The sequence below is a fragment of the Mesitornis unicolor genome, unplaced genomic scaffold (assembly GCF_000695765.1).
Source record: "Mesitornis unicolor isolate BGI_N332 unplaced genomic scaffold, ASM69576v1 scaffold4962, whole genome shotgun sequence".
NCBI classification, from domain to species: domain Eukaryota; kingdom Metazoa; phylum Chordata; class Aves; order Mesitornithiformes; family Mesitornithidae; genus Mesitornis; species Mesitornis unicolor.
The window spans coordinates 1-14,052 of NW_010168376.1; the positions used below are offsets into that span (position 1 = coordinate 1).

Genomic DNA, 14,052 nt, shown 5'->3' on the forward strand with positions numbered 1-14,052 from the left:
CTTTTCTGCCTGGCAGCTCCAGCCACTCATGAAGTCACTCTGAAGTCCAGAGGCTGGTAGCAGGGAAGGGCAGGAGGATGCAGTGCTGACCACTTACTGCCCAAATCTCAGGTATTTCCGTAGCACACGAAGACTCACACCCTGTGTTTATCCCAGTCGCTTTTCCTCTTGGATGCCTGCCCGCCCTTGGCGTGAGGCCGTTCCCTGCTGGCTGAGGGTGGCTCTGCTGCGTTTGGGCAGCGGTGATGGGAAAGGTGGTGCAGGCAAACAGGCAATGGCTTCTTTGGAGTTGCTGATGAGACTTAATCGTTGTTGTTACAGCTTATGAGGAGCCCCCTGGTTCTGGGAAGGGGATAATGGGGATTAAGCGATCCTTAATGATTTTCCAGCATATTGTACCTTCTCTGCTTCCTTGACCGTAGGAGATCTCTGCTGGATATTGAGCAGATCTGCAGTGACTTGGTTTGTTATCTGGCACGCTCACAGGCTGGGGTGTTTACGCTGTAAATTCTTAACCAGTTTCTTTTGGTTTTAGTCTTTGTTACTGTATGGAAATAAATATTTATTGGAGAAGAGAAGCTGATGAACCTTAGGGTTTGGAATGGGAAAGGAGGATGTTAGAAAATCTCTGGTTTTCCTTTCATACACAATGAATGAAGCTTTGCAGTGGTGGTAAGTCCTTGCGAATCTTTGACTTGCTTGTCACAGAGGTGTTAGGAGTTGGTTTCTCTTGTCTAGTTATGCCGGAGGGAGAGCAGGATCTCGTGAGCAAGGTAGGAAGTGCTGTGCCTGTGCTGATCTTGCTTGCATGGCCGTGTGTGGGAAGATAATGACAGCGATCTCTCTTGCTCCTCATTGTGAATGTTGCCTTGGGTCAGCCCTGTCCCTGCAGCCGTGCACCAAAGCAAGTATCAGATGATTGAAGTTGTGTTTTCACCCCTGTATTTGCATTGTGGATGTGTTCCTGAAGAGAGAAACTTGGCTTGCCAAGCAGTCCATTACAATATTTGGAGTATTTGTGTTTGGATGTTGTTTTTTCAGAGTTTGAACCTGGCTCGGCAACCTCTGCAGGTGACTGGAGGGGTGGGAGGGGAAGGGAACTCCCTGCGCCACAAAAGCTGCTCGCTGCCATGGGTGGCAATTAATTTATGGAAGATTTGAACCAGGTGTCCTTGCTTAGGGTGAAATGCAAACGGGTGGGCACGTGTTAGAAACGTCCTGTAGCAGAGTATATAGGAGCCACACGTCTCCCTTTCTGCTTGTGGCTCTTAGGAGCTGACTGCATTAGGCAGTCTTTGGTTTTGTGCTAGTGTCTGTTTGAACGTACACGACCTGATCTCCTGTATCCACAAACCCTTTTAATCCAGGAACGCTTATTTATGAAGGTTGGAAAATGGGATTACTCCCAAGGCCTATGGGAGGAGGAGGAGGAGCAGGGGGATGCTGCGCCGTGGTAGCCAGGGAGAGTCGGAGTAGGACTGGGACCACATCAACCTCCAACCAGCCAGGGTTGGGGGAGCTGTGAAATACCCAGAGATGTTCCCTGCCCAAAAGAACTGGAGAAGCTCATTAATATCTCCAGTTTCAATGTTTGCTGCTGCTGCTGCTCGTGGTCAGCTTTCAACTGAGACTTAGGGAATTGCCCCCGCCTTCCCCAACCCCAATTTCTGTTCAGTCCTGTGGAGATGGTGAAAAGCTGGGAAAATCTTTTCTATAAAGACAAGTGGACTGGATAATATTGGTAAGGAAGATTCTGCTGCCCGGGTTTCCCATCTTTCCGCTTTATTTTGTTGGGATTCAGAGCTCAGTTTTCCTTTTCTGACAGGAATCTTCTCTCAGCTCATCCACAAATATTGGCTCATTTGACTCTTCTCTGCAGATATTTAGTTTTATGTGCCATGTTTCTGACGTGTTTTGGGGTTAATGTTCCATCCAGGCTGACTGCCATCGTGTAAAATTCAAGCATCTGAACCTTCTTCTTAAGTCAGTTCATGTTTATCAAACAAAATTATAGGCAGGAAAATGATGTGTATGAAAGTTGTCAAAGTTGTCGTCCTTATTTCTTGCCCGAGTGGTGCGAAACCAGGGGGAAAAAGACACACAGATGTGTGGAAAATGTGGAATTTTATCAGTTACAGTGTTTGCATATTTGCCTGGGCTGTTATCCTCGATATGTGGCTGTCCAAATTCGGGGAAGGAAATACTTTTGGCCTCCTCTTGGTCATGATCCAATTTGCTGAGACAGAGAAGGGAGTCCGAGCATTCCCAGGTGAGGAGATGAGAGGCAGGGCAGTGGAGAAACATTGAATTGCTTAAAACAACCAGTCAAAGCGCCTGTTTGCATCCCAGTTTTTGTCAAATACCCTTTTTCAGCAGGGAAATAAGGGAGTGGGGAAGGCGTTGAATGTTAATCCTTACGCGTGACTTGCCCACCCCTTTCTTCTCCCCTTCCCACGAGTCCCCTCAACGTTTTCTCTCCCTTTCGCAGTGGTAGTCGCTCTTCCAAAACCTTCAAACCAAAGAAGAACATTCCCGAGGGCTCCCACCAGTACGAGCTGCTGAAACACGCTGAAGCCACGCTGGGGAGCGGGAACCTCCGCATGGCTGTGATGCTGCCAGAGGGCGAAGACTTGAACGAATGGGTTGCGGTTAACAGTAAGTCGGCTCATTTTGGGGTTTTTTTTGGTAAGGAGGGTGTTGATCATGGGCTGACACTCAGGGGAGGACCACTTTCTGGGGGGGTTGGCTCTTTTTTCATGCCGTGCTGCGTTGGGAGAGGTGGATGTCGTCGTATTTTGCGCTGACAGACGCAGAGCGGCTCACCCAGACAACAACTCGGTCATCTCCCCATGCCAAAAATACGTTCCTGTTAATAAAACAATTCTAAGTGGCTCGAGTCTGGCCGCTCGATCTCAAACAAGTGCTGGAGTAGAAATGCCACTGCTATTTTTAGGAAATGCCCTGTCAGGGCTATCTTAGTGTGTTAATCCAGCCCTTTTTCAGCCAGGGTTGTTACTCGATGATACAGTCAAACCTCCACGTGCTGTTACCGTCATTCAGGTGAGTGTGAGGGCCAGGTCTCAAAGACGTTACAGACTGCAAGCAAGCTTCTTGCCTGTGACAAACCCAGAGATGGATCTTTGCAATTTTCCTAAAGGTCATTCCTTCCTTATGTGAGTTTTTGCTCTGGCGAGTCTCTGGTTTGGTTATTTTAACTTCCTCCGAAGCTGTTTGTCCCAGCTTGCTCCCGTCGTGCTAGATCAGGCCAAACAATGCTGACCAAATCAGTGTTTTCTGATTGCTTGACCACGTTTCCTCCTCCTTCCTCTCCCTGCTGCTTGAATTTGCTGCCTGCTTTCTGCTCCCAAAAAATGGCTTAACCCAAGCCCTGTCATGCTCCGTAGCCTGTGCAGGGTTTTGGCTGCCACAAACTGTGCCCTGTTTGGGTCCTTCCTCATCTTCTGATCGTACAGTAGCGATAGTGCACTGCAGTGGGGCATAAATTACACTCGAGATAAACGCCTCGTAATTATTTTATGTGGTTTTTGCCCATTTTCTTCTTGCTCTTTGATGTATTTGGGAAGTGAAACTGCTGCACTGGCTTCACCCCTGCGGTCCTTCGTGAGTCACCCAGCTCTGCGGCGGATGCCGTGCCACTGCTTCCAGGGAATGCTGAAACTGCTGACTCCGTTCTTTACAAAAGTTTATTCACGCCGCGTTGCAAAACTGCCTAGACAAAAAGCCAGCCTGGTTTTGTGAGTAGGCATTGCTAAAGATGCTTCATTCGCTGCTGGCATCCTTCCCTTGTGGTGGTTCCCCCGCTCTGCCTCCTCTTCCCCGTGTGGCAGCGGTGTTTTTCCCTTCCCAAATGATGCAGCTGCCCAATTAACAGGGTGGCAAGAGGCAGCAAAGCCCCTTCAGTTGGTGGAGATAATTAATAAGGAAATGAAATGTGTGACTTAATGTTTTGCCCTTCGCAGTAGTGGGAGCACAGGACCAAATGTGCTCTGCTCTTCTGCTTCTTGCTCAGCTCTTGGGCTTCCTGATGTCTGAGGGGAAGGAGTTGACTTCACAGAATCACAGAATCTCTCGGTTGGAAAAGCCCTCTGAGATCATCACGTCCAACCGCTCCTGTCTACCCACTAAACCATATCCTTAAGTACCTCATCTACCCGCTCTTTAAACACATCCAGGGATGGTGACTCCACCACCTCCCTGGGCAGCCTGGTCCAGCTTCTGACGACCCTCTCAGGAAAGAACTTCCTCCTTATCTCTAACCTGAACCTCCCTTGGCACAGCTTGGTGCTGTTTCCCCTTGTTCTATCCCCCATCACCTGGGAGAAGAGCCCAGCACCCACCTCTCTACAAGCTCCCTTGAGGCAGTTGTAGGTGGTGCTGAGGTCTCCCCTCAGCCTTCTCTTCTCCAGGCTGAACAAGCCCAGTTCCCTCAGCCGCTCCTCATCAGGCTTGTTCTCCAGAGCCCTCCCCATCCTTACCATGGCTTCTGTGTTCATTTTCCAGGCATGTTTTCAAAATAAAAAATCAGAAGGTGAGGAGTACACTATCAGATTGTTTTGGGCTTAATTTGAAATCTTGCTTTGAAAACGTACAGGTAATTTCAGGAGTACATCATGCCCATATCTTTATAATGAAACACCAGACTCTGCTCTTCTTCGAGTAGAAAAGCACTTGGAAAAAAATAAAACAAACCCTCGAAACTTAAGAGCGAGGAGTAAAAGGAGGAAATGGAAATGTGCAAAGACACTGTGGCTTTATGCAGTCCCTTCTCTTGTTTGTCAGAGGCTGCTGGCTGTGGTGGGTGGCGTGGCTCGCGTAGGACCCACAGTCGTCAGTCACTTTGTCAGGCTGTGTGGGTTTTGTGAACGCGCTTGCCTGGAAGCAAACGCTGGGCTGTGGTTTCTACTGGGAGCAGGGAATGGAAACTTAATTACCAGTTCTTGTGTACACTTAAACAAGGGCCCTGTATAACCACTCCTTGGTGCCTCTGGTGTTAAATGCTTCCTTCCCCCAGCCTAACAAGCTTTAGCAGTGCTCCTCATCCTCTTCTGTAACTTTATCAGCCCTTCTTAATACTGTTTTGATGTTTTCTGCTGTTGCCCTGCAGGGGAAGGGGGAAAGAAAATATCCAAAAAACCCCTAAATGTGTTGCTGGAGATGACCTGTGCTGGGTGCGTGCCTACCAGTTTTGGGGCATTCAATCTGTTTCTGTGTGGTAGGTGTTTCCTTTCAGGGTAAGGATGTGTGGGTTAAGCAGTTAAATTCGCAGAGCACTGCGGTTCAGTAGAAGGAGGTGAATGCTGCCACACTTCATTGCTGGGTTTGGACGGTTGCTGAATTTCATCCGTGCATAAAAATGGATGAATAAGGACAGCAAAGCAGTCTTGCAAGTCTGATCTTGCAAGTCCTGTGTTCTGATGTACTTGGGTTCATCCCGAAGCAGAGTTTGCAGTAACCGCTGCAGGATAAGGGGGCAGGAACATGTGGTAAAACTGCTACTGTGGAACAACAGTCACAAGAATTTAACCCAGCCTACTTATAATAAGCACTAGGAAGTAAAAATGTTGGTCCCCTTTCAGTTTTGACTCGTGACATCCATTGTCTGAAAGGTATTTTGGGAAGAGAATGTATCGATACCGTGGTAATGCGCTGTGCTCCTCAACAGATGCAAGGGGCACCATTCGCCGAGGGACATGAAGTGGAGTTTATAAATGGATTACAGTACCACGGCTCCTAATGTGCTGTTAGGTGATTGAAGACGAGCCTGGCTTTCAAAGAATTCCCAGTAACCAAGCACCTAGTTACAGTATGAACTGTGGGAATATTTAGATACGGTCACTTCTGGTCTTTTATTTCAGTAATTCAGCAGTAGAGTGTTTAAAAACAAACATGCAAGCAAAAAACCTAAGGAAAACAAACAACAAACCCAGGTTTGGCCAGCAGAGCTGCTTTCCCAAACATGGAACTAGAGCAATAACTGCCCCAAACAAAACTCTGCGGATGGTTTGTAAGCAAGGAAACTTTATGGAGTAAATATTGAGTGGTGGCAACTAATTGATAATCCAGGGAGCAGAAATCAGCGCTGTAACTGTTCCTGTGTCGTGACTTCTGTATCCACCTACGGTACGTGTGGTGTTTGACCATAACAGAACTGAGAGAGGGGAGATTGAGGAGGAAATCCTGCACTATGGGTGGTGAGGCCCTGGCCCAGGTTGCCCAGAAAAGCTGTGGGTGCCCCCTCCCTGGCAGCGCCCAAGGCCAGGTTGGACGGGGCTTGGAGCAGCCTGGGCTGGTGGAGGTGTCCCTGGATGAGTTTTAAAGGTGCCTTCTGACCTAAACCACGCTGTGATTCGGTGAACTGTTCTTTGAAAAGGTAACTCTTTTGGAATACAAAGCCTGAGGGGCGTCAGCATCAGTGAATGAGTACTGAGTAACAGTTTGACACTGAAATACATTTATTTTATTTCAGCCTTGCCAGTAGAATTTTGGGGTTCTGCTAAACGCGTCAAACTCTCAGAAAAGGAGATAACTCAGCTTTCTTTTTGCCTTTTCTCCTTTAAAATGAAGGTTTTGGGGCAGTGAACAATTAAATAGTTCTTGCCAGAGGCAGTCCTAGCAAGTTGGTGGCTGTGTTCTGCATCTCCTTCACATTACATATTAAAAAGCAGTGATGAGACTTTTTTTTAATGAAAAATACTCCAGGACCGTCTTCAGCGCCGCGTGCTTTACAGTTCAGGCTGTAGGAAGCTCGTGTAGGCCACACCTCGAGTGCTGTGTTCAGTTCTGGGCCCCTCACTAGAAGAAGGATGTTGAGATCCTGGAGCGTGTTCAGAGAAGAGCCACAAGGATGGGGAGGGCTCTGGAGAACAAGCCTGATGAGGAGCGGCTGAGGGAACTGGGCTTGTTTAGCCTGGAGAAGAGGAGGCTGAGGGGAGACCTCATCACCACCTCCAACTGCCTCAAGGGAGCTTGTGGAGAGGTGGGTGCTGGTCTCTTCTCCCAGGTGATGGGGGATAGAACAAGGGGAAACAGCACCAAGCTGTGCCAAGGGAGGTTCAGGTTAGAGCTAAGGAGGAAGTTCTTTCCTGAGAGGGTCGTCAGAAGCTGGCACAGGCTGCCCAGGGAGGTGGTGGAGTCACCATCCCTGGATGTGTTTAAAGAGCGGGTAGATGAGGTACTTAAGGATATGGTTTAGTGGGGAGACAGGAGCGGTTGGACGTGATGATCTCAGAGGGCTTTTCCAACCGAGAGATTCTGTGATTCTGTGATACACCGCAGAGCGTTAATTGATGTTTTCAATGCTTTGCAGCTGTCGACTTCTTCAACCAGATCAACATGCTCTACGGCACCATCACGGACTTCTGCACGGAGGAGAGCTGCCCCGTGATGTCTGCTGGCCCAAAGTAAGGTCAAACTGTACACGCTGCTGGAAGGGTTCAGTTTTTGAGATGGTTTGGCACTTGAGAACTTGCAGTTGAGTGTTAGAAATAAACTTGGCTGTGGGTCTGAGTAGTCTGAAGAGGAATCCCCTACCCCATCGCTCAGTTCAGTTTCTGATCTTTGATTTTTACTTACGATTTTATACAGGCATTTGTGGTTTTTCTTCCTCTCTTATTGTCTCCCCAAGAGGAAAATACCTGCGTTTCTAAGGGAGTGGCGAGCGAGGGCACTGCTTCCTTTTAAATTAACCTAAAATCTTAAATAAACAATGGAGAAAGAAAACCACTCCTCCACTTCCTCCTTCTTTATAAATGACATTTGTTGTTAGGGCCTGAAGCCAGCGATTGCTGGGCAGTGAGGAGGGGAGGGCAGGGGCTCTGCAAGGCCAAAGCAGCCCAAGGAACACAAAAAAGGCTTTGGCCATACTTTTTTTAAGCTAAAAATAGATGCTAAGAAGAACTTTGGGATCAGCTCGTGCTGTAACATAGCCCAGTAACATAGCTCTGTGCTTCGGCACGCAGAACAGGCTGGTATTGATTAAATAAATGAAAATACGTCTTTGCTTTATTGTCTGGCCGCTGCGAAGCGGTTATTTGTGGGTGGAGGGTAATTATTAAAAGCTTTAGCTGTCTGCTTGCCAGACTAAACAATTTATTTCTCTCTAAGGAGACCAATGACCACCGACAGAAACAAATGTGGTGCTCAAGTAGTCGTGAAGCGGGGTATAAAAGCGATGGCAGAGGCCGGGAGATGAGGTTCTGATGAGGTTTTGGTTGGGTGATCTCGTCCCTAGGATTTGTAGGGCACTCCCCAAATCCACAGTCCCTGCGTGTGCTCAGGGGTGGCTTTTGTGAGGCGGGTGAGCTGAAACAGCGTACGCAGGGACACTTGAACAGGTCAGGCAGCAGTAGCACGAGGAGCTGCAGAGAACCAAAATAGGCACCCCATGGCTCTAAGTCTGATTTATTGGTTGTATTTTCTCCCTGTGCAAGTAAAATTCTGTAGGCAACATCAGTCACGGTGTCACCACCAGCACGACAGGCATGGTAGCAAGCTAAGAACCTGCATAGCAGTAATACACTTATTAACTAGCGTGGGGTGAGGGAAGCTTGCTTTATTTCCCTTGGTTTTAAGCCTTCAATAAGAACACAAAGTTGGGACAAGGCCGCTGGGTGTCTGAGCTGGGCCTCTAAAATCTGTATTTAGGCATCTGTGTGAGTGAGTTGAGCTCAATGGCGGTGAGATCCTGTGCAGTTTGTCTGCAGCAAAAACAGTAAGTCATGAAATCAGGTCCTTGAGACACCCTGTGTGTCTCAGCAGAATCAGCCCTTCTGCCTTCTGGGGATGCTGCACTGTGCCCCCGTGTCACTTCACGATAGAGACAGAATGGGATAAGTATTTTTCAGCAGTTTTGATGTGTAATATATTTTTGCAGAGATGATAGGCCCAAATATATGTCTGGGAATCTTTCAAAGGCGTTGCTGAGCCCCTGCGTTTTCCTGCTGTTGGACCAGGTAGCAGCTTCGGGTGGGTTCAAGCTGGGCTGGTTTTTATTTGGTTGGTTAAATGTACATTTAATTGCATGGTAGAGGAGCTGGTCTTGTGTTCAATTATACTTAAGGAAGCATGGTTGGGTTTTCTGTTTCTAGGTGGCAAAGATGTGTTTATTAATATGAGAGAATTGTACCAGAGGCGTTAGGGATGCTCAGTTTTCCCCTTGCACTTGCTAATCTCAGTTGTGCATTTTTTCCCCTGTCCTTCACATATTGTGTTGCCCTTAAAAACCTCCACTAAACTGTAAACATTTCTAAAAATGTGTTTTCTGTAGAGGAGCTGCATATAATGGTTATCAGTTTGTTTTTCTCACCAGAGCTGTAGGCGTTTGCTCATAAGTTTGCACTTGAAATGTGATTTTTAGCCTTCAAGTCCTGTAGGTTCTGTTATGTTTGTGGTTTTTTGGTTAAGAAGCTGGGCTGGGATTCTTGATATATATTTTTTTTTCCCTCAGTGATGTATTTAATCTTGTAGGAAAAGCTCATTTTCCCCTCCCTTGCTAACCCCAAGCCTTTTGTCAGTCTAGGAACCGCTGTGAGCAGTCCCACCACCGCATGGAGCACGGGGTGTTTGCCAGGATCCTCAATATTCTCTGTGTGACTTTATTTTTGTCAGGACACATAGGCTGTGTAAGAGCTGTGTAACTTCAAGGGCGATTCTATGGCATTTTTTCCTTGAAAAAACACAGAACTAATCCATAGCATTAGGGGATCAGGAAGGGAGGGAGGCTTCTCATGGGTATATGTTGCTTGGATGATTGTTTTTAGCCTGTAATTTAATTTACAGACTGAATCTGGCACCTCAGCCAAGTGCTGATACTTGTCCTGTGTTAATACCACTGAAATCTCAGTATTGGGGTAGCACTGGGTGGTGAGGAACGCTGATTTTTTCAGAAATCTGGGAATGTTGGGGTCCATTCAGTGTGTGTGGAGTTTCTCTCTGTTTTGAGGTAAGTCAGAAATGCTTTACCGTTATAAAACCGGGATCTTTTTATACCACTGGGAGCAGCACACTTGTAATGACTCATAAAATTGATAGTGAAAATGTTCACCCGTTTGACAAAACTGAATTTGGTAAAGAGAATTTGAAGCCAGATTTATCAGGTGCAGTTAAGCTTTGAATAAAACAATGCCTGCAATCTTTAAAATAGAAAGCCTTCTCAACTATCCACACGATGCTAATTGGAAATAGCAAGGGAGAGGTTAAACAGTGGTGACTGCAGCCCAGACATTGTGGTGTGCTGTTTCTGTACTGAGAAATAACCAGATTGAGCACGCTATCCTCCCTGAAAAGCAGAAATCTTAGCCATTAATAACATCTCCTCAAATGCTTTCAGAAAGAACTGAGGTAAAACTTGTAGGTGAAGCATGTTTAATGTAAAAGCATTTAATTATTGTTTGTTCTCACCAGCACAGCTCTGTGCCCAAGCTGCTGAAAACCTCTGATCCATACTAGTAACACGAGGACTCCTTTCTGTCTGGTTATGGATGCAAATGGATCCTATTCAGTACATTTTTTCCATGGCTTTTTACATTCCTGCAGTTTAAAATGATAACTGTAAGGTGAATCGGGCTGGAGTCTCCTCCCTCAATGTGCTACGTGAAAGATGTCAACGCTACTGGCTCTGAATGGACAAGGATAAAAAGAGCACGGGTTTCACAGAACACAGAATCCCAGACTGTTAGGGATTGGAAGGGACCTCCAAAGCTCATCCAGTCCAATCCCCCTGCCGGAGCAGGAACACCCAGATGAGGTTACACAGGAAGGCGTCCAGGCGGGTTTTGAATGTCTGCAGAGAAGGAGACTCCACAACCTCTCTGGGCAGCCTGGGCCAGGGCTCTGTCACCCTCACTGAGAAGAAGTTTCTTCTCCAATTGAAGTGGAACCTCCTGTGTTCCAGTTTGTGTCCGTTACCCCTTGTCCTATCATTGTTTGTCACCGAGAAGAGCCTGGCTCCATCCTCGTGACACTCACCCTTTAAATATTTATAAACATGAATGTTTCGTTGCTCCAGAGCCGTGGTGGTGGTTTGTAAAGGTGTGAGTGGTGTAACTGGAAGTGGAGGTTTTCTGGATCTAGGTGTAGTTCACCCGTGCGCTGCCTGCTAGCACCAACCCTTCACACCTCAGCCTTGTCTAGGCAGGACTGTTTAATCACAAGTTATATTAAGTTATGTATTATTTAACAGAACAGAAGCTTTTTTCTGGTAGCTGGAAGGCACTTTAAACCAGCTTCCAGCTTTGCTGTAGTATTCCTTGACTTTAACATACCTCTAATCTGTTCTGTGTCTCCAGTACAGTCACTCTTTGGGATATCTGGCAAGAGCCAATATAGTTTGGTCTTCACTTGTGTAAAATCTGTAAGAATATCTTCAAATGTCAAGAAATCACATACATTTTAGGGGTCTAATGCATGTGGCTGGCAGCTGATGCAGATGCTGAGCATCGCCACTTGCTTTGCTGGAGCAGGAAAAGCGACCTCAGGCCTCGATGTGAATGATTCCCTTGTGTTGAGAAACGTCGTCTTGTTGTCCCATTCCAGATACGAGTACCACTGGGCGGATGGGACAAACATAAAGAAGCCCATCAAGTGCTCTGCACCAAAGTACATCGATTACCTGATGACTTGGGTCCAGGATCAGCTGGATGATGAAACGCTATTTCCTTCCAAAATAGGTAAAGTCAATACAGTTGAGCTATCTGTTTGGATTACAGTTGTGCAGGAGTATTCAAGTCTTAGAGCTTTAAAAGGTCTCCTACATGACTGACTGCAGTAGGACAACTTTAAAAGGTTACATTATATATATATATATATAAAGAAATAGGCACTTTTATATCTTCGGATAAATTTTATACCGTAGTACATGAACTCTGATCCATGTGTTAATAGCCCTAATAAAATCTATCACAGTTCTGAATGCAGGAAATATTTAATACCTGACCGTGTTGATCAAATCTGATGCTTTTTTCAGTTTGAACAAGGGGTTGCTTCCTGAGAAATAAGTCAGAGGGTCTCAAAACCCTTATAACCAGTAACTGGTGTGAACTGGTACATTTCTGATCAGGAAAGATGCTTGGTCCTGATGAGGAACTTCTGGGCCTTGCCTCCAAAGAAGCTGAATTTCACCTTTCATCAAGTTCTTGATTTCTGTTTTATGTCCAAGTGAAGTTGTGTATTTTTAGGATGTTTCTTTCAGAAAAGCAGGAGGAAAATAAGGCACAGCCACCAGTCCTGAGATGATAAGAAGAAAACCCTGCTTTCAGAGGCACGAAGGACTGCTTGTTCCAAAGCTCCTAACTGGTGGTTTTCCAGCACACTGCTGCTCAGAGGCTTCTGAGCCATTGTGGAGAAAGGAAGGGAGATCTCTTAATGGCTTTTATTTTATGAATAGTTTCTGAAGCATTTCATGCATTTTCAGTAACTCTCTGCAGAGAAACAGGGCCACGTGTCAGACTGAAGTGGTGTTTGTTTTTACTTACACTGAAGCAGATGTGCAGAGAAGGTTGGTTCATTTATGAAGTGACAAAAAGCTGATTTCTCCCATATCTTCACATACCATGTGCAATGGTATACTTCACATACTTACTGTGCAATACACAGTGGCTCAGGGTAGAGCTCACAGCTGGGGTGGAGGTTCACTGATAGGAATGACATTACATAGGTACAGTTAGTATTAAAGTTGGGCCCGAAAGATGAACTACATCAGGACTTGATCTTTCTTTAACTGCAGCATATATTTGCTGGAGACTTTTATTTCTCTTTCAGTAGGGTGTATTTTTGGAAGGTAGCCACTCAGAAAGAGACTTCAAGGCCGCAGTGGATAACCAACTAAATATGGACTTCCCATGGGATGCAGTGGCTGATTAAGGAAACTTGATGTACGTGTAGCGAGGCTTAAACAGAAGTATGGGAATTTTATTGCTAAGGTTTTAAAGCCATTTGTGAGATCAGGGTTGAACTGCAGCATCCAGCCTGCGGCTCTGGCCTCAGGTGGGACCTCAGCACTTGGAAAGGCTGCAGAAGAACTGAGCTGCCTGGGAAAACTGCTGCGTGGTGAGGAGTTAGACAGGTTTCCTCTGTTAGATGGTTGATAGGTAGCTTTTTTTAGCCTGCGGCTGTGCCAAATAAAGAGATTAATGCTCCCAGTAGCTGATTGTCAGTGTATAATTTGTATCAAATCTGGTTAGGAGACAGCAGAGAGCTGCTGTTAAGGCTGATTTTACCTCTCCTGGGTCGTTGTCACTGAAATGACTGAAAGGAGCATGTTTTGCAGTACTTGAGCGGGCAGGGAAGAAGCAGTAGCCTCTGGCTAAGGATGGTGATGAAGAAAGATGGAAGCAGGACCTAGCCAAAGGTATCTGGTTTTAAATCTAACAAGATTTAGTAGCTGAGAGCTGAAACTAGGAAGGTTCAGCATAGAAAGGCAGTCAAATTTGGCTTGGGATGAGTTCATGAGCCACTGGGCTGCTGAAGGGAGGGAAACCTCCCCTCTGGTCTTCTAATAAGCTTGTGGAAGAGACAGGGTTGGGCTCTGATGGCTTTCAGAATTCATGAGTGTTTAAAAAGAAGCCATCTCTTTTCTCATTTCCAGGTGTACCGTTCCCAAAGAATTTCATGTCGGTGGCAAAGACCATTTTAAAGCGTCTCTTCAGAGTTTACGCTCACATCTATCACCAGCACTTTGACCCCGTGATCCAGCTCCAGGAAGAGGCACACCTTAACACTTCTTTCAAGCACTTTATATTTTTCGTTCAGGTAAGTGTGACAGGAGCACTATGGTTATGCTTAAATTCTTGAAAAAGCAAATATTTCTAAGTAATGCCCCTTCAGATTGCTAACAGCTGGTGTGTTTGTAGGAGGGTGACCACCTCTAGGACCCTAAGGTAGTGTCTTATTCCATTTGTGTCTATATTTGCTGCTAGAAGCATTTAAATGGGAATGTTTTCCATGAATTGTTTGTTTGCTACAAAACTGAATACCAAAAAGAGTTCACTACCAAGTAAATAGAATCACAGAACCACAGAATCTGAGGAGTTGGAA

The 14,052-nt window shown here is 46.1% G+C and overlaps 1 protein-coding gene across 1 annotated transcript; it reads left to right on the forward strand.

Annotated features, from left to right (window-relative positions):
* Positions 1-2,488: 2,488 nt before the first annotated feature.
* Positions 2,489-13,767, forward strand: LOC104533494 (MOB kinase activator 1B; the record flags this gene model as incomplete). Its single annotated transcript, XM_010178980.1, has 4 exons — positions 2,489-2,655; positions 7,328-7,421; positions 11,554-11,687; positions 13,604-13,767. Coding segments are annotated over 4 exons (559 nt in total), but the record flags the coding sequence as incomplete, so codon positions are not given.
* Between the last annotated feature and the right edge of the window lie 285 nt (positions 13,768-14,052).